General features: G+C 39.7%; 1 protein-coding gene across 4 annotated transcripts in view; it reads right to left on the bottom strand.

Annotated features, from left to right (window-relative positions):
• TMEM209 (transmembrane protein 209) overlaps positions 1-23,175 on the bottom strand; it is a 35,460-nt gene extending 12,285 nt beyond the window's left edge. Inside the window, exons 1-9 of one of the 4 annotated variants that reach the window (XM_037049197.1) lie at positions 23,077-23,175; positions 22,006-22,142; positions 21,823-21,881; positions 20,889-21,020; positions 20,197-20,435; positions 13,403-13,604; positions 2,936-3,111; positions 2,031-2,102; positions 563-659 (exon numbers count right to left, since the gene is read on the bottom strand). In XM_037049197.1, the coding sequence (XP_036905092.1) occupies positions 563-659; positions 2,031-2,102; positions 2,936-3,111; positions 13,403-13,604; positions 20,197-20,435; positions 20,889-21,020; positions 21,823-21,881; positions 22,006-22,142 (1,114 nt within the window). In that variant the 5' untranslated portion in view covers positions 23,077-23,175. The other 3 variants (XM_037049199.1, XM_037049200.1, XM_037049198.1) reach the window with 3 other exon arrangements.
• Between the last annotated feature and the right edge of the window lie 916 nt (positions 23,176-24,091).

Here is a 24,091-nt window from a genome sequence, read left to right as displayed (position 1 = left end):
CGTGAACACAGGCATATTGCTTCTGCGGTTATGAGGCAGCGTTGGTCTTTTTTTAAAAAGCGCATCATGCTGCACTGACACGTGCTACATGGACGCAACTTGAGAACATGATTACATTAAGTGAAAGAAGCCAGTCACAAGGATGACACACCACACAGTCCTGTTTGCATGGAACATCCGGGGCGGCCTGTCTATAGAGGCAGAAAGCAGGCTGGTAGTCGCCGGGGGCTGGGGAGTGGGTGGCGGTGGAGCCCGGGGGGGACCGCTAAAGGGCGGAGGGGGGGGTGGCGGGGTTCCTTCCTGAAATGATGAAATAGCCTGAGATTGATTAGGTAATGGTTGTACACTCAAACCTTGGAATGGTAGGCTACTTTTCATGGGTAGAATGTATGGTAAGTAAATTATATTTCAATAAAACTGTGTTACAAAAAACTGCATTATAGACATTTAGTTTTTTTCTTCTCCTCAACATAACAAAGGAGGTTGTTAAACAACCCACTACAGAAATCCCCCACTTGGCAGATCCAGGAAGGTACATCGGACTCTGGGTGTCCCCACCTACCTCCTATCTGCAGCTCCGGACAGCCCATGCGTCTCATCTGTGTGCTCACAGACTCGGTCTCTTGTACAAGTGGCACCAATATTGTCTCATTGATCCACTAGGAAAAAAAACGAGGTAAAGATTTGCACACATAATCCCAAAGCATTTCTCAAAAAATTATTCATGACTCTAAGATTTTTGCTCTCGTGTACGTACGCACTGACGGAGTGTGAGAGCACGGCAGCAGGAGCTACCGGAAGCCAGTGAGAGTCCAGTAAATACGCTATTAGAGTTTATTCTTAAATTACGCACGCCTGTTTGTTTTTGAAGGAAATGTAAAACTTGCAATCATATGTTAAGATTTTCTTAAATGATTCTTTCTGTGATTATACTTAAGCTAAAAGAATAAACTTTAGTTTATACTGCTAGGGTAATTATTCACACAATTATTCATGTAGTGTTTATACTGGTTCGCAACTAGTAACACACTTTTTAAAAACTCTCACCCAAGGACACACTCATTGGTTTCAGAGGGAGAGGAAGAGAGACAAACATCAATCAGTTGCCTCCATACGTGCCCTGACCAGGGACTGAATCCGTTAACCTTTTGGTGTTTCGAACCCCAACTGGGGATCAAACCTGCAACCTTTGATGTAGGGGTCAACGCTCCAATCAACAGAGTCATTTGGCCAGGGCAAAATTTTTTATTTTTAAAAGCCACCCAGGCTTCTCATTCAAGAAAGTAGGCTGCTATTTTTACCACTCTTTCTTAATACCCTATTAAGTTATAATAAAATAATGAAAAAGGAATACAAGTGATTTCAACATATTTCTGGAAGGTGCAGACTGATGAACGAAGGCTGCAAGCTGAAACGGGGGAGGAAGCCGTGGCCTCTACAGAGTCCGAGTGCAGACGCCTGCAGTGGACGAGGGGCCGACTTGCCGGCAGAACCCGGGCCGCACAGGCTCCGCAGAGGGCGAGGAGAAGAAGCGGGGCCAGAACGAGGGGACTCACTCACTGTGGGCGCGGAAGAAGTGGCCTTCCCAACCCTCAACCAACAGGCTAAAGATGGAGAGGGTTCTTTAGAAAAATGGAAGAAGTTGACACAGTTTGACATAGTTTCATGCATATATTATCTTCTCTAACTGAATTTTTCTGAGGGCAAAGACCTCATTTTTGTTTCCCTTAATTTTCTGGAAACACAATGGACTCTGACAGAAAAGTTCTTTGAAAGATAAAATTGAGAGGCTGGAAAAGGGAAGAAGGTCACACTGTTCCTTTATCTACTCAAAAGACCTGATTTACTAAACAGGGGAGGGAGAGATCCCTTACAAATAGACATTGTAAAGTAAATGTCACGGGCCACCACATCACCTGTTTAGTAATTCTGCTGTCTGGTTAACAATTAGCATCTCTAATTGGTATTCTAATAACATACTTCATTATTAAGAGGCACGAATACTGTCCAAAGTGTAATGTCAAACTTACATTTCTGAACTTAGCTGTCCATGAATCCATATGATCAAGAAGTTGTCTATTCATAGTCACTCTTGCCCAAACCTATTCAAAACATTTAAAATGAACAGTTAGTGAAGAAAAAATCTTGTCAGAAATCAGTCATTCTTCCCCCAACCTAAAAAGTATATGGAATACTTTGAAAAAATCACAGACATCAATAATAATCGAATATTCAATAATTTTCTTATTATGCACTTACTGCTATTCATGCAGATATCTTTAAAATTCCTTAAGTTGGTATGTTTAATGAGCATTTTTCTTGCTTTGAAGAAGAAAATAAAAATCCTGTATTTGGTATTAAACTGATTAAATCCCAGACTGTCAAATGTTCTCATGTGTATGCATGTGTATATATGTATATGTATGTATGTATGTGTGTGTGTGTGTGTGTAAAATCCTCACCCAAGGATGTATTTATAGAGACAGCAAGGAAGGGGGGGAGAAACACTGATCTGCTGCCCCCCCGTATGTGCCTGACCAGGGACTGAACCTGCCACATCTTTGGGGTACAGGATGACACTCTAACCAACTGAGCTGCTTGGCCAGGGCCTAAATATATTTTAAAAGCAAGAGTCTTGTATATGTTAAGTACAAATTGTTACTTAAGGTAGCATTTTATAAATGAATGCAAAAAAATGTTTTAGGCGGGACACTAATATCGACTATGCGTCACGAACAGTAAAACATGCAATATAATTCAGTTTTAGGTACAAAGTTATACAGTAGCCTTTCCATTGTTTAATGTGTGCCAGAGTTATGTTCCTGGTCAACAGAAGTGGAGGTTCCAGAAAAAAAAAAAAGCATTCCAGAAGTAAAAAAGACTTTCTAATAATCTGTAAATCATAAGCATTAAGTCATTTTTATTTTCCATTTACCTCTTCTGCAGCTTGTTTAGAACTGAGATCAGCTTCATCTTTGTTTGCACATGGGGCTTGAGACCTACAGGCCAGCTGATACTGAAACTTCTTTAGAGTCTGTGCATAATCCCCCATAGAACGACTGTAGTTCCAGAAAGTAGGACTGGTGGAAGGCGAGGCAGAATCTGGGCTCCCTACAACGATTCATGAAAGAGCATCAGTGCGTTGAGCAATTCTGACGCCCAGAGCTAGTACATGAACATGGGTATCAGCACAGAGGCAATGGTGACCAAGGGAGACAGAGCCTTCTCTGTCTTTTCCTTCCCCAGCACTATCTTCCTTTTAGAGAACACGAACTACCCGGGCTAAAAGTTAACAAGGACATCTCTGACAGTATTAATTTAAGACCCATACAGGTTGAAAGTGTTTATCTTTATTATAAAATTAAGCCTTTTTCATTCTCTAAGACTTTCAAATGATTCAATGACAAACAAGCAAGAAAATTCAAATTTCTTCAGGAAATAAACAGGCTAAGGAAGTTCACTGCTTGACTTTTTAGAAGTTCTTTCTGAATGAATGGGATAACCACAGCATCCCAGTAACAAGCTACTCTCCGGGCCAGCAACTAAACCCACTCTGCCCGGCACTGTGTTGCGTCCTGTTCACATCCTGTGGTAAGTCCTGTGTTTTAGCAGGAGAATCTTTGCTGATCACTCTTCTGAATTTACTTTTAGGAAATGTAAATAGTTACATTTAAGGACTTAATCCTATAATTAAAGAGCAATTACCGTATTTTGCAATGTATAATGCACATTTGTTTGCCCAAGTGTTTTAGGGAAAAATAAGGATGCACATTATATGGGTGGTACTAATTCTGTATCTATGGAAATGTTTTTAATTCTTTTATTTATGCTTATGTGTTAAAAGCATAACTCTAGAAAGCAATAACAATATCCATATGCAAAATAACGCCCTTGAATATAATACATTTTATTTCTAAATATAAATCAATAAAAAGTGAATTAAAAAATTAAAATGAAAGATTTTTTTCCTGAAAGTTTGGTCCAAAAATGTGGGTACACATACCAGGGAGCACATTATTCACGGCAAAATACATGGATATTTATTTGAAGTCAGAGTTTATCTCTTTTTTTTTGAGGGCTGGTGGTATTTTTTTCCCTTAGCACTTAGCACAGTATTAGAATAAACAGCACATGTTCAAAGACTTGATATTTATGAAGGGCTTATTTTTTCAGAGTTTAACTAAAAAAACCCAACTGATTAAAGTATTACAGTAATAAAAATACCAACAGATACTTCATTCACAGAAGAGTCACAAACAGAAACAAAATTTAAAAAAAATCTTAGCAGAGACTTCTGGCCAAGGTGGAAGCATAGGTAGATATACTTTGCCTCCTCACACAACTAAAAGAAGGACAACAACAAATTTAAAAACAAAAAATAACCAGAACTGCCAGAAAACAGAACTGTATGGAAGTCTCACAACAAAGGAGATAAAGAAGAAACGGTCATTCAAACTGGTAGGAGGGGCAGATGGGAAGCTGGGCGGAGAGGACTCCCAGAAAGGTGGTGGCTGGCGGATGGGGCAAGGTGGCATCTGGTGGACCAGGAGGTCCCATATTTGCATGCAGATAAACTGGGAAGACCAACTGGGGTGCAAGACAGACCAAGCCATATGGGTTCCAGGGCAGAGGGAAAAGCCTCAAAATCTCTGACCGCAAAAATCTGTGAGGGTTGCAATGGTGGGAGAAACTCCCAGACTCACAGGAGAGTTCATTAGAGAGACCCACCAGGACCTAGAACGTATACAAACTCACCCACCCAGGAATCAGCACCAGAAGGGCCCAATGTGCTTGTGGGTAACGGGGGGAGTGACTGAAAGCCAGCTGAGAGCCAAGCAAGTGCCACTGTTCCTTCTCGAACCCCTCCCCCACAGATAGCACCATAGTGCAGTGCTGTGAGTTGCCCTGCCCTGGTTTATACCTAAGGCTCCACCCCTTACTACGTATCAGGCATGCCAAGACAAAAAAATATGGCCCAAGTGAAAGAACAGATCAAAGTTCTAAAAATAGAATTGGTGATGAAGAGATAGCCAATCTATCAGATGCAGAGTTGAAAACACTGGTAATCAGGATACTCACAGAAATGGATGAGTATGGTCACAAAGTAGAGGAAAAAGTGAAGGCTGTGAAAAGTGAAATAAAGAAAAATATACAGGGAACCAACAGTGATGGTAAGGAAACCGGGACTCAAATCAACAATTTAGGGCAGAAAGAAGAAATAAACATTCAACCAGAACAGAATGAAGAAACAAGAATTCAAAAAAAAAAAATGAGAGGATCAGGAACTTCTGGGACAACTTTCAACATTCCAACATCCAAATCATAGGGATAGAAGAAGAAGAAAAAGAACAAGAAATTGAAGACTTATTCGAAAACATAATGAAGAAGAATTCTCCAACCTGGCAAAGGAAAGAGACTTCCAGGAAATCCAGGAAGTTCAGAGAGTCCCAAGAAGTTGGACCCAAGGAGGCACACACCAAGGCACATCATAATTAATTACATTCCCCAAAATTGAAGATAAGGAGAGAATCTTAAAAGTAGCCTGAGGAAAGGAGACAGTTATCTACAAATGAGTTCCCATAAGGCTATCAGCTGATTTCTCCAAAGAAACCTTGCAGGCAAGAAGGGGCTAGAAAGAAGTATTCCAAGTTCTGAAAGGCAAGGACCTACATCCAAGATTACTGTATCCAGCAAAGCTTTCATTTAGAATGGAAGGGCAGATAAAGTGCTTCCCAGATAAGGTCAAGTTAAAGAAGTTCATCATCATCAAGCCTTTATTATATGAAATGTTAAAGGAACTTATCTAATGATAAAAAATATGAACAGTAAAATGACAACAAACTCATAATTATTAACAACTAAACCTAAAACAAAAACAGAACTAAGCAAAAAACTAGAAAAGCAACAGAATCGCAGAAATGGAGATCACATGGAGGGTTATCAGTGGGGAGGGTGGGGAGAATGTGGAAAAAGGTATAAGAAATAAGACGCACAAATGGTAGGTACCAAATAGACAGGGGGAGGTTAAACATAGTATGGGAAATGGAGAAGCCAAAGAACTTACATGCACAATCCACGGACATGAACTAAGGGGCGGGGGAATGCCGGTGGGAGGGAAGATGCAGGGTGGAAGGGAATTAAGGGGAGAAAAAAATGGAGTAAGTGTAATAGCATAATCAATAAAATGTATTTTAAAATCTTAACACAATATCTAAGAGGAGTGACTATAACAATAAAACTGCTCTTCTTATACTGTTTCTCTACCGGCACAAAGGCCGAGCAATCACGAGAGAGCTGTGTGCCATTTCAGTTCATGGCATCAAAACCTCGAAGGCCAGCCAGGCTTGTGCTAGTCGCTTAGGTGAATACTACTGTGATCCACGCTGGCATACAAATAAATAATTATGTACAATAAAGAAATACCATACGGTGTAAAGTTAAATTTTCAAGCAGGACTTCTGGCAAAACTGACTGACTGGAATGAATTACCACCAAGAAAGTAAGTTTTAAACCAACACAAATGAGTTAATAAGCAGGAAATAAAAAGGAAGGTAAAAGATCCCAAAGTTATTCTTTCTTGCTTAATCATTTTGACTATTCAACAATAATAAGCTTTCTGAGATAAACCTTGAACTTGAGGAAAATTCCAGTAAAGACTGGTTTTACATGACAAAAGTTTTATGCAGACTTTAGATATAAGATGACAGAAATGAGTTTTATTATCTGTTGTGCATTAGCCAAAGGACAAGCAACATACACACAGCAAGCAGTGCCAAACAGGGCCTCTCTGTAATGACCACCGCCTACAACAAAACAGCACAAACTCTGTAGCCAGAGAACCCTGAAGACCTAAGTATCAACACGCAGAGATTTTGAATTCCGGCAACATAACAAACCTGGTAATGTGAAATGTCCCCACTATATCTAGAAATGTTTATTAAAATAAAACACCTTGTTTCAATGGATAATGGAGCTTGCAGAAAGTTAAGAGGAATAGCCAGTGGCCTCAAATGAAGAATGGCCAGTGTGTAAGCGGATACTATGGCTGCTCTGGAGAATTTTGGAGGCTTTGAAACCTATCAGCTTGGATTTCAGTGGCCACGTGGGGCCTGGAAACTGAGACAGAGGCCCAGAAGAGGCAGAGGGTCGGACGGAGGCCTTTCTCACACCTCCATCCCTTGCAACTGGCATAGCGCCACATTCTCGGTGGATTTGAAAATAATCTGTCCACTGGCACCAGGAGGTAATGCAGAAGTCCGTGTGTCTTACGTTGTTGGGAGACTGACTAAACCTTCAAGCCTAGACTTCACTTAAGTTAGTTCCAAGTCAATGCTACTCCTAAAGGATCCGGCAAAGGCATATACAATACTTCTAGGAGGAACAAGGCTTCCATCCACCAGCTTGCCCTGGATAGAAAAAGCACAGATGAAACTTGACTGAAGATGAACCTACCAGAAACAAACAAAAAAATGGATAAATCACAAGGAAACAAGCTTCAAAGCATGCGCCAACGAGACAAAAAAATGTATTTCATCTTCATGAACTTTAGATAACTAAACTATTGGACAGAGGCTTTAAAAAATGTTTACAGTGACTGAGATAGGAAGAGAAAATGAAAACAAAAGCAAGAGGTATTCTAAAAGAAATCAGGCAGAATTGAAAGAGAACCAAATAAAACAATTACATACAAATTAAAAAATTACAAATTAAAAAACTCAATGAATTAATTAAATAGCTGTTTAGACATTGCTAAAGGAAGAACCAACCATCAGTACAAACTGGCTAAAACAAACAAACAAACAAACAAACAAACGATGGGGGAGGGGTAAACAGAAAGTTCTTAACAGAAGAATCCCAAACTACTAAATGTAGAAGAAACAAAAGTATTAAAAAGTTTTGAAACCATCACTGTATTACTAACTAACTTACTGGGGAAGGGCCACTGATGGATGGCATCTGAGATCACTGGGGGAAAGGCTGTGGGGGAACAGTATACTCACAAGTCTCCAAGAATCACATTATAGATCGATTAATCAATTAATTAATTACAAAAGGAAAAAGCTATTATGGAGAAATCATTTGTCATTACCTTGGCCTGGTGACCCAATTTAACATTACCAATAACGCAACCTAATATCATGTGTCTCTTGATGTTACAATGAAAGGAACATACCACCACCTAAGTTGTATTCTGGTCAAAAATAATATTTAAACTGAATCTGATGATGAGAAAATGATCACATACAACCAAATGTGCAATACAATGGGCCTGACCTCTTCAAAACGCCCTGACACACCAAACCCATAAATGTTCTACCAGGGCTGTCCAGCCTTTTGGCGTCTCTGGGCCACGCTGGAAGAGGAAGAGTTGTCTTGGGACACACAGTAAATACACTGCAACACGTGATCACAAAAAACCTCGTAATGTTTCAAGTAAATTTACGATTTTGTGTTGGGCTGTATTCACAGCCATCCTGGGCTGCATGTGGCCTGCAGGTCACAGGTTGGACATCCCTGAAGACAAAAGATACATGACAACTAAATGCAATACACGAACCTCAACTGGATCCTGCACCAGTAAAAGAAAAAAAGCCCCAAAGTTCGTTATTTTGTCAACTGGAGGAAATGTGAATAAGAATAATGGTAGTCTTAAGGATGAAAATCACGTTGTTGGTAGAAAGGAAAACGTTCTTGTTCTTAGAAGATGCATGTGAAATATTTAGGATGAAAGTGGCTCTTTGGCAAAAATGCAGGTGCGTGAGAAAGAGGGCACGAGTGTCTGGTTCCTCACTACTAGAGAAAGAGGTCACAGATATGGAAAGGTAGGAGGGGCTAGAATTAACCCAGTGTAGCTGGATTGGAACTGGAGGTATTACTACCAACTCATGATTTTTAACACAGTTGACCCTTGAACAACCAGGGGTTAGGGGGACTGACACCTCCATGCAGTCAAAAATCTGTCTATTACTGGCTGATGTAGCTCAGTTGGCTAGAGTGTCATCCCATAAACCCAAGGTTCAATTCCCGATCAAAGCACATGCCTAGGTTGTGGGTTTGACCCTTGGTCAAGAATCAACCAGAAGATGGCGTAAATAAGTGAAACAACAAATCAATGTTTCTCTTTCTCTCCTTCCCTCTTGCTCTTTAAAAATCAATAAATAAAAAAAGAAAAAGATGGATGGGTGTGGAAATACATATAGAAGTATGTGTGTGCCTGGGTGTATGTACATATATCTCCTAGCTGTCTGCTGAAAGGCCCTAGAGTAACGACACCCCATTAACATGGTATATCCAATGTCCAGACATTAATTTCTAAGTATCGCTCTCCACTAAAAACAACTGTGGCCCCTTAAAAAAAACAGACTGACTCCAGAGCTAGTTAGCCAGGGAAAATACAAAAGGAGCCTGAAATATCTTGTGATACTGGAAAATGTTTGTTTGTTTGTTTTTAAAGTGTTCAAACAGTGACAGTGTCATGTCTAAAAAACACAGAAGTCAGATTTGTCCCACCAGCCGAACCTGAGACAATCTAACCATCAACATAAATGACAGAGCTGAGAAGGAAAAGATCCACCTTCCAGTAGAATGCCAATAAATAAATATAAGAGGTGACTGTGCAACTACATGAACGTAGTTAACACCACTGAATTATAGACTTAAAATGGTTGAAATGCGGTGGTGGAAAAAGACTTGACGTGGGTGAACACGCAATACAATGCATAGTTCATGTGTTACAGAACTGTACACCTGAAACCTGTAAAATTGTATTAACCAATGTCACCCCAGGGAACACAATAAAAAAAGTTACAATGATAAATATTATGTATATTTTACCACAAAAAAGTTTAAACACAAAAGGCATAAATACTGAAAGAATGACAGAATTAGAAAGCCACTGTGACAACCAACATAGTAAAAATTAATTCTGAAAAGACCTCAAAAGGATGTTAAAACTAATAAGTCAAAATTTGATGAGGCTGTCAAACTCTACTACAAGGCCACAGTAATCAAAACAGGATGGTACTGGCAAAAACAGACACATAGATCACTGGAACAGAAGAGAGAAAATAAACTCACATCTTTATCGTCAATTAATATTCAACAGAGTAAGCATATACAATGGGCTAAAGATGATAGTCTATTCAATAAATGGTGTTGGTAAAATTGGACAGGTATATGCAGAAAAATGAAACTAAACCACCTTCTTACACCATACACAAGAATAAATTAAAAATGGATTAAAGAGTTAAATATTAGAACTGCAACCATAAAAACCCTAGAAGAAAACAGGAGTAAAATCTTGGCCATTGCATGTAGCAATATTTTATCTGATATATTTCCCCAGGCAAGGGAAACAAAACAAAAAATAAACATACGGGACTACATCAAACTAAAAAGTTTTTGCACAGCAAAGGAGACTATCAACAAAATAAAAAGATAACCCACGGAACGGGAGAAAACATTTGCCAACACATCTGATAAAGGGTTAATATCCAAAATGTATGAAGTATTTACAAAACTCAACACCAAAAAACCCCAAACAATCCAATTAAAAAATGGGCAGCCCTGGCTGGTGTGGTTCAGTGGATTGAGCACTGGCCTATAAACCAAAGGGTTGCCAATTTGATTCCCAGTCAGGGCACATGCCTGGGTTGTGGGCCAGGTCCCCAGTTTGGGGGCACGTGAAAGGCAACCAACTGATGTTTCTCTCCCTCTCTTTCTCCCTCCATTCCCTTCTCTATTAAAAAAAAAAAAAAATCTTTTTAAAAAAATGGCCAAAGGACCTGAATAGACACGCCTGCAAAGAGGATATACAGATGGCCAACAGACATATGAAAAGATGCTCGACATCACTAACCACCAGAGAAATACAAAATAAAACCACAACAAGCTATCACTTCACACCTGTGAGCATGGCCATCATCAATATATCAACAAACAAGTGCTGGTGAGGATGCGGAGAAAAGGGAATTGTTTTGCACTGTTGCTGAGAACACTGTTGCTGGTGCAGCCACTATGGAAAGTAGTATGGAAATGCCTCAAAAAATTAAAAAAGGACCTGGCCTTTTGACCCAGATACTGCATTTCTGGAAATGTATCTAAGAAACCCAAAACACTAATTCTGAAGAACATGAGCACCCCTATGTTCATTGCGTTATTTACAATCACCCAGATATGGAAGCAGCTCAAGTGTCCATCGATAAATAAGTGGATAAAACTATGGAACATTTACACAATGGAATACTACTTGTTTATAAAAAGAAAGAAAATTGTACCCTTTGTGACAGCATGGATGGACCTGGAGAACATGCTAAGTGAAATAAGCAGTCAGAGAAAGACAAATACCATATGATTCCGCTCATATGTGGAATCTAATGAACAAACTGCACTAATAAGCAAAATGGAGACAGACTCATAGAGAGCAGGATGACAGCTAGTGGGCAGGGGGAGGTTAGGGATGGAGGGATCAAGCAAAAAGGAAAAAGAGCACATGGACAAGAGTGTAGTGATTGCAAGGGGGGGTTGAAAGGCAATGAAAAAATACAATAATTTAAAAAATTTCTGATGAAGAAGATACCAGTGTAGTCTCACAGTAGCTCCCCCCAATACTTATTACTTACAAATTAATTTGTACAAAATTCTTACTTAACTAAAACCTATGGGCACAGAACGGTTACAAGTACAGGGATAAACATAGATATACCCAGCAAATGCTAACCAAATGGAAATAGTATAGCTGTGTTAATGTCAGACAAAATACTCTTGAAGGCAAAAATAAAAGTAGTAACTGATCAGAATATTAACAATTTTGAATTTACATGTATTTAACATAATCTCATAGGTATTTAGCAAATTTTGACAAAATTATGAAAAGACATTTAATGGGAAACAATCAGATGGAGTTTTTTTAACCTACTTCCTTAGTAACTAATAGATCAAGCAGACAAAAATAAGTAAGATAAAGAATTTAAGAACACCATCAAAAAACTTACTAAATGAACAAACATGGAGTCTGATATTTGAGACTATGCATTAATTTTTTTAAAGATTTTACTTATTTATTTTTAGCGAGGGGGAAGAGAAGGAAAAGAGAGGTGTGTGTGTGGTTGCCTCTCACATGCCTCCTACTGAAGACCTAGCCTACAACCCAGGCATGTGCCCTGACTGGGAATCGAACCAGGAACTCTTTGGTTCACAGGCCTGCGCTCAATCCAACTGAGCTATACCAGTCAGGGCAAGACTATGCATTCTTTTCAATACAGCAAAAACTGTTCATAAAAAGTAATCACATAGCAGACCAAAATGTAAGTCTGAAAAAACAATACCAAAAAATCAATAGAGTACGGATCAGAATCTGTAGCCACAGGACAATCAGCTTAGGGAATAAAAAAAGATAACCCAGCCCTTCATTTCACATGTTTGCAAATTAAAAGCTGCGCAAATCAATAATAATAATATTTCCAAAAAACCCTTATATGTCAAGGAAGAAACAAAAATGGAAGTCAGAAAAATTCTGGCTATGACAAATATATGCAGAGGGCTAATAGGCTGTTCTTTGTATTATACCCTATAATTTCCAGTATACTTGAAATATTTTAAGATTTAAAAAGAAAAAGCATGCATTGACAAATAACAAGATAATATGATTTGTTTCTTTGACATTTGTGGCACTTCTAGGCAAAATCTTATTAAAAAGCCAACGGAGAGATTTAAAGTGACATGAAGAGCCACGGCCCAATAACCGGCTTCCCCGTGGTGGCTGTGCTCTCGCACCTAATGCGCTGTCTGGGAACGTTCCTGAGGGGAGAAAACCGTTACTCTGCTTGATAACCTAATTTGCTTTCAAATAATTGATTTTGTAATAATCAAATCTACCCCAAATACGTTTAAGATTTTCTAACACTGTTTTCCAAGGTAAACAAAAGCTAAGTTTAAATGTTTTGAGCAACAGTAGCACTTCGAGCATAAATCCGTGCTCTGTCCTTCCCCTTCCCGGCCATGCCACCCTTCCCAAGGACACCCGGACAACTATCGCTTCAATGAGCCTTGCCACGCACCACTTTAAAGACATTTGATAGCCTTAAGTTTTCAATGGAAATGGTAACTTATTGTACAGTGCATGAAAAGGTTTTCAATCTCAATGTAGATGAAAGGTTTAAGATTTCTCAGTTAGTTCAGCTTTATTTAACTTCTTAAATTTGGTGACCTTAACGCTGCATAAAATATAAAAACAAAATGCATTTCCCTCCTACGCTACACACGGTATATTAGTAAAAGAGACTTAAACATTTAAGTATGGGTAATCAAAGTAATGAAAATAACAGGTTCAGGGTAATGTAAAGTGACACCAAATATACATATATACACATACCCATTAGATCTAAAAAAATCAGGTACGTACCCAGCTTTACTCTATGCTGTTTCTCTTCCTCACTTCTGAGAAAAGTATCCAGAGTTCGCAGGTCTGTCATGTAGTCCTCTTTGTCGGTAGGGGAGTTGTAGACAGTGGGCGAAGAACGGTAGCGAGACCGCAGACCACTGCTCTCCACCGGGCCCACTGTGGTGGGGTATGGAGAAGGAGGAGACGAACTGTAGCTTGCCAACTAGACAAAATAAAAAAAAAAAAAACCTTTATTTTATTTAACTGAAACTTATTTTTGTTTTGGTTTTTGACTTCCAAAAATAAACCAAAAATAAAATCCAGAACACGGACAACACCAAATGCTGACGAGGATGTGAAGCAACAGAAACTCTCACTCACTGACGGTGGGAACACTGGCACAACCACTCTGGAAGACAGTTTGATGGTGTCTTACAAAACTAAACATACCCTTACCACCTAGCGCTCCTTGGTATTTACTCACGGAGGGTGAAAACTTATGCCCACACCGCAACCTGCACAATGTGTATAACAGCTTTACTCACAGCTGCCAAAACTTGGAAGCAACCTATTGTCTTTCAATAGGTGGATGGACAAACTGGTATGTCTGGACAATGGGAGATTGTTCAGCACTAAAAAAAAAAGAGCTATGAGGCCATGAAAAAACATAAAGGAAACTTAAATGCACATTACTAAGCGAAAGAAGCCAATCTGAAACGGCTACATCTGCAACTATATGATATTCTGGGAAAGGCAGAACTATGGAGAAAGTAAAAAGATCAGTTGTTGTCAGGGATTGGGGTGAGGGGGAGGATGAATGCGAGAAGCACGAGGATTTACAGGGCAGTAAAAATACTCTGTATACCAGAATGGTGCACACATCATACATTTATCCAGACCCACAGTATGTCCACCACCGAGAGCGGACCGTAATGAGAACCACGGACTCTGGGTGAGAGAAGGATGCGTCAGTGCAGGTTCGTCAATTGTAACAGACAGACCACGCTGGTGCCTGATGTTCACAGTGAGGAAGGCTGTGACTGTGTAGGGGCGGGGGGGTAGACGGGAAATCATGGTACCTTCCTCTCAATTTTGCTGGGAACCCAAAACTGTTCTAAATACAAGCCTATTTGTAAAAGAAGTAATATATGCGCCCTGGCCAGGTGGCTCAGTTGGTCGGGGCATCATCCCGCATACCAAAAGGTCGTGGGTTCAATGGTAAGGGCAACCTATGAGAGGCAACTGATCCACGTTTCTCTCACATCAATGTTCCTTTCTCTCTCCACCCCCGCTTCCTCTCTCTAAAATCAATACAGATCCCTGGGTGAGGCTTAAAAAAAAATACATGCATTTTAAAAAAACCCTGAAAAGTATAAAAAAAATAAGTCACACTTAGAACTCTACTACCCAGAGCTAATATAATCTTTTCACAATTTATGTATTTTCTAATTTTACATGTACATGGCTAATGTCAATATATTTTTTCATGTAATTGACACACTACTGTTTTTAAATTTTATACCCCTATTTTATTTAAAGTTAACCAAGTATTTTCCTATAAAAGTCCTTTATAAACATTCCTACTAACTATATAGTATATCATTGTATATACATATATATTACATTTATCATAATTTCTTTTTACCTTCTCTTTAGTAAAAGGCGAAAGATTTATACGATCTGAAGAGAAACCAGAGTTCTTTTTACCTTCTCTTAATTTAGACATTTGGATTGTCTACAATTTTTGGCTACTGTGTTATGATCAATTTCCTTGTACATAAATCTTTGCTTAATTTAGTGACTTCCTTTAGAAGATTCCTAGAACCGAAATAATTTGATAAAATCATACAAACATTTTTATACATATTTTTCCCGACAAAAATGTTTCACTCCCAATCAAGATGGCAGCATAGGTAAACATTGCTTGCCTCCTCCCACAACCACATCAAAATTACAACTATAGAACAACCATCACTCAGAACCATCAGAAATCAAGTTGAATGGAAGTCTGACAACTATGGAATTAAAGAAACCAAATCCATCGATACTGGTAGGAGACGCAGAATGGGCTGGCCCCACATCCACATGTGGCAGATAAAAACTGAGGAGGGACATCTCAGGAATGAGGAGTCCCAGCTGCACGCCAGGCCCCCAGCCCAGGGTCAGAGTGCCAGGAAGCTAAGTCTCCATGACTTCTGGCTGCAAAAACCACAGGGGAATGAGTCGGTGGAAGAAACAGCTGGAGTTCCAAGCAATTCCTCTTGAAGAATCCACACACAAACTTATACTCATTCCCTCTGAGCTCCAGCACTGGGGTAGCAGCTTGAAAGGCATCAGTGGCATCCAGGGAGAAACTGAAGTGCCTGGCATCCAGGCAGAAGCTGAGGGACAGCTTTCTTCCCAACAGAAAGACAGGCAGAGGCCACTGTCTTTTCTTAACCCTCCCCACACAGAGCCACAGAGCCAGCAGGCTGGTACCATACCTGAGACTCCATCAACCTGGCTAACACTGTTTTCCCCACCCTGGAGATCCCCAAAGACTCCATCCCACCCAACTTACGGGCCTATCTAAGTTGCTTTTCTGTAAGAACAGCTGGTCTTGACTCAAGTTTCACAACATCCCAAATCCTGTCAAATAAGCAACAGCCAGTCTCAGTGAGCCCCCGGCACTCCTCCATCTTGCTAAGTGGCCCCAGGCCCAGCACTAGCAGCAGCCAGCCTAGATTCACAGCTTGGCTTCTCCTAGGAATCTCCAAGCCCAGCACAAGGAGAAACCATCTCAGACTGCTTGAGAGCCCTGGCAGGTGGCCCCAGGAGAAACACAGGTGGGGGGCTGACCTTGGCCTGCACTACCCAAGAAACCCCGGAGTCGGCGCACCTGGTGGACAGCTAGAGTCCACGCTGGAGCACCTCCACCCTGCCCTTACACAGATGCTTCTCAATGGAGGGCAGAGATTGGTGGTCAGTGGTCACAGCCAGTCCTTGCAGCTGACTAGCCTGGGTAAATTTTTCCCATTGACCTGCTAACAGTAACCAAGGCTCAACTACGACCAGAGGGTGTTCTCAGCTCACACAAAGGGTGCACCTCAAGTACCCAGCTTGGGTGACAGGGGAGGCTGTGCCACTGGACCCTACAGGACACCTACTATATTAGGCCATGCTGCCAACACACAGAGTCATAGCAGCTCTATCTAATACACAGAAACAACAAGGAGGCTCCCAAAATGAGGAGACAAAGAAACATGGTCCAAATGAAGGAAAGATCAAAACTCCAGAAAAAGAACTAAGCAAAATGGAGATAAGCAATCTACCAGATGCAGAGTTCAAAACACTGGTTATAAGGATGCTCAAGGAACTTTGTGAGGACCTCAGCAGCATAAAGAAGATCCATTCAGAAATGAAGGATACACTAATTGAAAGAAAGAACAATTTATAGGGAAACAACAGTAGAGTGGATGAAGTCCAGAATCGAATTGATGATTTGGAACATAAGGAAGAAAAAAAATCAGTCAGAACAACAAGAAGAAAAAAGAATCCAAAAAAAACCCCAGGACAGTGTAACAAGCCTCTGGGACAACTTCAAGCATTCCAATATTTGCATCATTGGCATGCTAGAAGGAGAAGAGATGAGCAATAAACTGGAAATCTATTTGAAAAAATAATGAAAGTAAACTTTCCTAATTTGGTGAAGAGAATAGACATGCAAGTTCAGGAAGCACAGAGTCGCAAACAATATAGATGCAAAGAGGCCCACTCCAAGACACATCGTAATTAAACGCCAAAGATTAAAGATAAAGAGAGAATCTTGAAAGCAACAAGAGAAAAGCAGTTAAGTTACCTACAGGGAATTCCCATAAGACTGTCAGTCGATTTCTCAAAAGAAACCTTGCAGGCTAGAAGGAGCTGGCAAGAAATATTTGAAGTCGTGAACAGCAGAGGCCCACAGCCAAGACTGCTCTACCCAGCAAGGCTAACATTGAGAATAGAAGGGCAGATAAAGATCTTCCCAGACAAGAAAAAAACTAAAGGAGTTCATTATCTTCAAACCATTATTATATGACATGTCAAAGGGACTTATTTAAGAAAAAGAAGAAGATCCAAACTATGAACAATAAAATAGCAATAAATACATTATCTATCAAAAATTGAGTCTAAAAAACAAACTAAGCAAACAAGAACAGAGCCAGAATCATGGATACGGACAGCATTTGATGGCTGTCAGATGGGAAGGGCTACCGGGGAATGAGTGAAGAGGTGAGGGGATTAAGAAGCACAGACAGGTAGTTACAGACTCACCATGGGGATATAAAGTACAGTTACAGGAAACGGAGTAGCCAAAGAACCTATACACACGACCCATACACATGAACAGCATTGTGGGGATTGCCCAAGGGAGTATGAGTGCTGGGTGGAGGGGATAAAGGGAGAAAATCTGGGACAACTGTAACAGCACAATCAATAAAATATAATTTTAAAAATGTTGCACTGAGTTGTATTATCAGAAGAGAACATGCAGGAATACCTATTCTGGTATATGTCCATCAGCATTACTCTTTTAAAATGTTTCATTTCCAGAAAATTTTTAAAATGTACTTTTAACGTGCATTTTTATAGTTATAGAGTAAACTTAAAAAATACAATTACTGGTTACTGGTATTACCTACATTTTTAACTGTTTAGTCCAGTATACTGAAAATTTTTTTTCTGCCAGGGGACCACAATCAATTTATATTCAGTTGTAATAAAAAATAAAATGAAAGATTAACAAATCTTATAATTGGTGCTGTCTGAAAATAAATTTTTTTTAAAGATTTTATTTATTTATCTTTAGAGGGGAAAGGAAGAAGAGAGGAAGGAAACATCAATGTATGGTTGCTTCTCGTGAATCCCCTGCAGGGAACTGGCCCTTGCTGGAAACTGGCCTGCAACCCAGGCATGTGCCCTGACTGGGAATCGAACTGCGATCGTCTGGTTCGCAGGCCCGTGCTCAATCCACTGAGCTACACCAACCAGCCAGGGCTGAAAATAAAAATGTTAATCTTCTTTTACACTGATTTCTCTTTTATCTTAATGAACATATTAAATCCTTATACACTATGACTCTATTTGAGCTATTGTTTCGCTGAATGGTTTATCCTTGCTCAAGGGGCATAATATTTTCATGATCTTTCATCCACTTAACAATAGGCAAATAGCATTAATGTACTAATTTTAGATATGAGAGCTTAGGTAACTTGCTCAAGATCATACCAGGATTTCAATCCAGTTTTCTGAGTCTAGAAACACTTCTAACATGTTTTTTGGATCAGAATTATCTGTTCACATATTAATAAAATGTTGGCAACTGTTAAGATGAGAGGAACACAGGAGTTCAAAGTGCTGGTCCCTCCATTTCCATATGAAAATTTTAATGATCAAATGTTTAAAAAGTAATCGTTTTTTGGAAAATTTAAAGGAACTCAATGATAAAAACTCCAGTGGCCTAACGTATTCTGAAGTTGTATTTGATTAGGTTTTTAAATTTTCTTCCTTGATTTATTCAAGTTTTCTACTTCGTAGTCAATTTTGGCATTTTCCCCCTAAAATAATTACTTTATTAACTTTTCCAAGGTCTTAGTTCACTTTATCACTTAATACTGCCTCTCTAACCCATGTACGATGTTAAGAAAACAAAGATGAAAAAAAAAAACCCTACATAATCTTGTGCTCAAGGTTATAATCTAGTCAAAAAAGATAATTAAGCAATGTTATGAATTTATGTACAGATATATTTAGTACAGATTAGTAAATTTTTAATAAGTGAAAATAAATACTCAAGAGTAAACTGTGGTATACCCACTAGATGAGTATTAAATAGCCACTGAACAGATGTTTCAGTGATAAGATGGGTAATATTTCATCTATTTTCTAACTTTTTGATAATGATCATATAGTATTTTTCTCATAAAAACAGTGTTTAAAAGTCATGTTTACCTATGGGTTATGAATTATTATTGTATGTGTATTTCCTCATAATATTTAACTTGTATAAAATTTTGTAAATTCTATTACCTGCCCAATTATTGGGTAACGAGTAGTATAGAATTGCATCACAAAGAAACGTTATGTAAAAGGGTAAAGGAAGACTGGATTTTATTTCCAGACATTCCTCATTTCACTAGTAGCTATAACGATGATGTTACTCTAACTGGTGAGTGCATCAGACAATGTGACCACTCCCCTTTAAATGCCCCTCTCATGTTCTTATGCTTCAGGCAGAAGTGACAATTTTAAATGTCAATTTTGCTTCTATCAAGCCTACAAATTAAAACAAAAGCCCACTGTGCAGTGGGAGTTGGAGTAAAGATTTCCAATCACCCAGTGGAGTATGTCTACACTCCAGAGTGAAACTACATGGCAATCCTGGTTTTTAACTTAAAAGACACTCTAACGTGATGGAAAGCATTAAAATAAGTAAGTTTCACATAAAGAATCAAAGAGGAAAACATAAGCACAGGAAGCTAAAATGAAAATCCATCCTAGTTTCAATTTGTTCCAAAACCTTTGCAGAGAGATCCTAGAGGGTGAACCTCAGTTCATTACCTTTGCAAAAGCTACATCCTTCTTTCATTTTCAGATGTGGTATAAAGAACTTCTAATGGGTGTAAAGAAATCTGGGTTTACTATTGGCTCTTAAATGGGCAATTTGGGGAGTCCATTATCCACTGTGCCTCTGTTTTCTCATCAATAAAATGAGGAGTTTCGACTCACTAGATTGTCAAGGTGCCCTTTGAATTCTAAAACGATGTGACTGGCAAAAAGGAAAGAGTCATTACCTTATTATAACCACTGATGGGCGAGTAGGTCACTCCTGGGCTGTAGGAACCACTGCCACCTGATGACAGACCTTGCAGCGGGGGGCTATACCCAGTTATACAGCTGGTGGTGAACTTGGGGCTGGTACTGGGTGAACGAGATGGGCTATAACTTAACACACTCTGACCCTGAATTGAAGAAGGTGGAGAGGGAGGGATCTGGGTTGCTGCCAGGTCATGTGGAGGAGTAGTCTGTGCAACTGGAAGAAGTAAATACGTGGCAAATAAATACAATTTCTATCAAAACAGATTTAATGAATGGAATCTTTTTCTTCAGAAAAAAGTAGCAGAGAACCTAATTGTTAAATTACATAAAGTATTATTACCAAAAGGCACAAATTAGTTTTTTACCATTTCCAGAGTTCAAGATAAGAAATTAGCTTCAATGCAGCAAGCATTAGTAATTTAATTTTAATTTTAATTAAACAAGGGAACAAACTTTCATGAGGCTATTTATTGCTAGTTCCATTTAATTTATAGAAATAGGAATAATGGCCATTGGTCTTAACACAATTTATTGTAGACCTGCTTAATACAGCTGAACCAGATGGCCTAAGTCACTTCTAGCCGAGTCTAGGAAAAGGGAAAATTAAATTGAGAAAGAGTTATGGCCACCCTTTCCCCCATCTTTGCAAAAGACGTAAAACACTTACCAGCTGTTTTCAACCCTGAACGTGTCGGCTGTCCAGGGCTAACAACCAGACTTGTTGGTGCCACGGTGTATTTGAAATACCTCCAAAAGTCAAATAAGGCGTTTAGGCTGAAGAGAGATGCAAGGGCAAGCTCTGTAAGAGAGTAACAATTAATTTTTTTAAAAAAGAGGGGGTGGAACGTTTAAAGGGAGAAACAAAATTCCAGTTAGGAAATTCACAAAATTGAAAACGTATTCCTTGTAACAGTTACCACTTAATGAATGTCTATTATGTATAGGGTACTTACTAGTGAATTTCAAAATATTATCATTAATCCTTAAAACTTGTACAATAAACATGTCACCTCCATTTTAAAGATCAATCAACAGCTGTACAGAAGTCAAGTGACTTTTGCAAGGGCACACAGCTAGGTATCAAAGCCATGAGACTAGCTGAGGGGTGCAGATTCCGAAACTCGTGCTTTTCCATTCCCACAAAACTAAACTCAACAACAGACTTTAGATGAAGGCCCTGTATGAGAAAATGGAATTTCCTTCATGAGTCATAAGGATTTATACCCAAAGACGACTGAAGAGCAGAGAGAAGCAGGAACACATCAATACTGTAGAAATCTGGTTGTTCTTGAAAGGTAAAACATCAGAGAAGTAGGGAAGGCATTTCAGGGAGAGTAACAAATACAAATCTCTTTCCCAAACTTGTTCTTCAAGGAACTCATTATTACCTAGGTTTGTTTAATGTGATTGTCACCTGTACTGGAATGTTCCATCCATGAGGACAGGGATTTTGTTCCCTTCCTGGTACATTCCCAGCTTTTGGAGCATAGTAGGCACTCGAATACTTGTTGAATGAAGGCATGGATACTAAGTTGAATTAAACTTGAATGCAGTCTTTCATTCACAGTAACTCTAAATCACAGTGAAAATTAATTACTTACCAATATACCAGAGGGGCCAGTATGTCACATTATAATATGAACTAATCAATTTTCCAGTCCTGAAAAAATTAGAAAGGCTTTTCAATCTCTTTAAAACACACACATACACCAAAAATCGAAACAAACACAAAAACCTATGGAACCAACCACTGGCCCTTTTTGGGGGGGGGGTAATTAACTTACATTTCAGTATATATCATCCCAGCCACAGACACATTTAGGAGTCCCCAGGCTAAAACCACTTTCCTAGCTTCTGTTTCTTTCCTCATCTTGATGGTTTTGTCAATAAGGGAAGCACTAGGGCTTGGCTCCCCTTGCATCTATTCAAGAACAAAAAGCACAAGAATTAATCAAAAGAAACTATGCCATTTAAGAAATCACACTTGTATCCTTTTATAGCAGTTAACTAAAAAATACACACACTTTTCCTCATTTTTAAAATGTTTTTCCCAAAACTGTTTCCATTGTCATGTTAATTATGAAAAGGGAACCCTAAATTATAACTTCATTGGCACCATATTGCAATCAACAAAGTGGCTGGTCACGAGGAAATGTAGTACTTCCAGTAAATAAAAATGTCTTATTTTTGTTATCGACGTATTGATAGTTATGTACGTCTGCAATTACTCCGTATTGTGTTTTTGGAATACGTCACAAGGGCTAGCCGAAGGGCTGATTTAAGAAACTCAAAACACCAAGCTTTGGGAGAAACTATTCCTATTCAAGCCGTAAGCCTCCAAAGACTCTCCCACAGCCTTAGGCAGAAACCATTAACTGCCTATGATCTTAAACAACTCTGCACTCAAACCGACACACGACAGGGATATCCGTTTTAGGTTTTAAAAGGATGAGTAGCCCTGATGGGACAGGGATGAGGGCGAACGGGGAGAACTGTGCGTTCAGTTTTGGTCTACATTGGGATTTACACTTCCTTTGTCTTGCTAGGCCTCATCTCCTGCAGACAAGTGTGAGATGTATTAATGTTACATGGACTCCTATCGCATGGAGTACACAGCAATACCCTTCCCGCCACGCAGCCGGAGTCAAAACTCTTCAGTCCGAGTTTCCCTCCCTGGCTTTCACAGTACAAACTTCAGCAACCCCACTACTTCTTTCCTCCGTTCCTTTACGGATGGCGGGACACCTGGCCACACCCCCTGTGGCTGAGCCCTCGGCAGATCCGCAGGCTCGGAATTCCCAAGGCCCCCATGGATTCCACATGCAGGAAGCACAAAAATGACCCCGAACACGCACCGTGATCTTCGGCCGGAAACCGCTGGCTCACGCCACTCACTACTGCACATGCGCGAAGCAAAGTGCTACGGCTGAGTCCGGGTAGCCGGGCAACAACACCGGAAAAAAGGGGCCAGCTATCTCTTCTCGCGAGAAGAGGAGGGTTGTGGGGGCGGGGAAGGACGGAGACTGAGTGTTACCAGGGAAACATCCTCGGATTTGTGGCTGGCGCTCAGGTGCTGGGAGAAAACTGAGCGGTAAAGATTCAGGCCCGGTTCTGAACCCTCAGAATAAAGTAATAATTATTAACCTAATTTTAGCTTTTTTTAGGGCGTTTGGGGCTTACATGTTAAAACATTGTATTAAGCAGAATGGGTAATATGTAGGCTGCTACATGGTAATAGCCTACATACAGAGTACATGGTAATGTGTGCTAACACCATCAGCAATGACAAAGCATTTTACACATCTCTGTGTTAAAAAAAATCTTATTCTGACCCCATGTTAATTTTTAAAATTCCATTTAATGAGGGTGCAGCAGTAACAAGAAAAAAACCAAAACGTGTTTTGTTCAAGTTGCTAATGGTTTTGAGGTTTTAAAAAATTCTTTTTAATTGTCTGCATTTTCCTTGAAAGAACTTTTAACCCCGAGGAAACGTTGGTCATAGAGTTCAGTTGGTTTTTATTTATCAGATACAGATGCCTACTGTCTGCCACCGAACCACACAGAGATGTAAAAGGTAAAGGTCGGGTTTCTGTCTGAAGGAGCTCAGTGGAGGAGGGCGGCAGGTGCATTAGGGGGCTGGCAGGTGAGGTGCGGTGAGCTCCAGGAGGCACCGCGGGCCCAGCTCGGACTTCCTGGGAGCTTCCTGGAGGAGGCGAAGCAGGTCGCAGGCAGACAAGGATCAGAATGGACCGGGCTTGGGGACTTGCCCTTGAAGAGGCATGGAGGCATGACCCTATTGACATTGTGGCGTGTCACAATAAGCTAGTGGATTGTTACACCATGTAAGTCCCCACGACCAACATTTTTCCT

This window comes from Sturnira hondurensis, unplaced genomic scaffold, assembly GCF_014824575.4.
Source record: "Sturnira hondurensis isolate 20B ecotype Veracruz unplaced genomic scaffold, ASM1482457v3 Scaffold0006437, whole genome shotgun sequence".
In the NCBI taxonomy this organism is placed as follows: domain Eukaryota; kingdom Metazoa; phylum Chordata; class Mammalia; order Chiroptera; family Phyllostomidae; genus Sturnira; species Sturnira hondurensis.
This window is presented reverse-complemented; position numbering and strand designations above follow the sequence as displayed.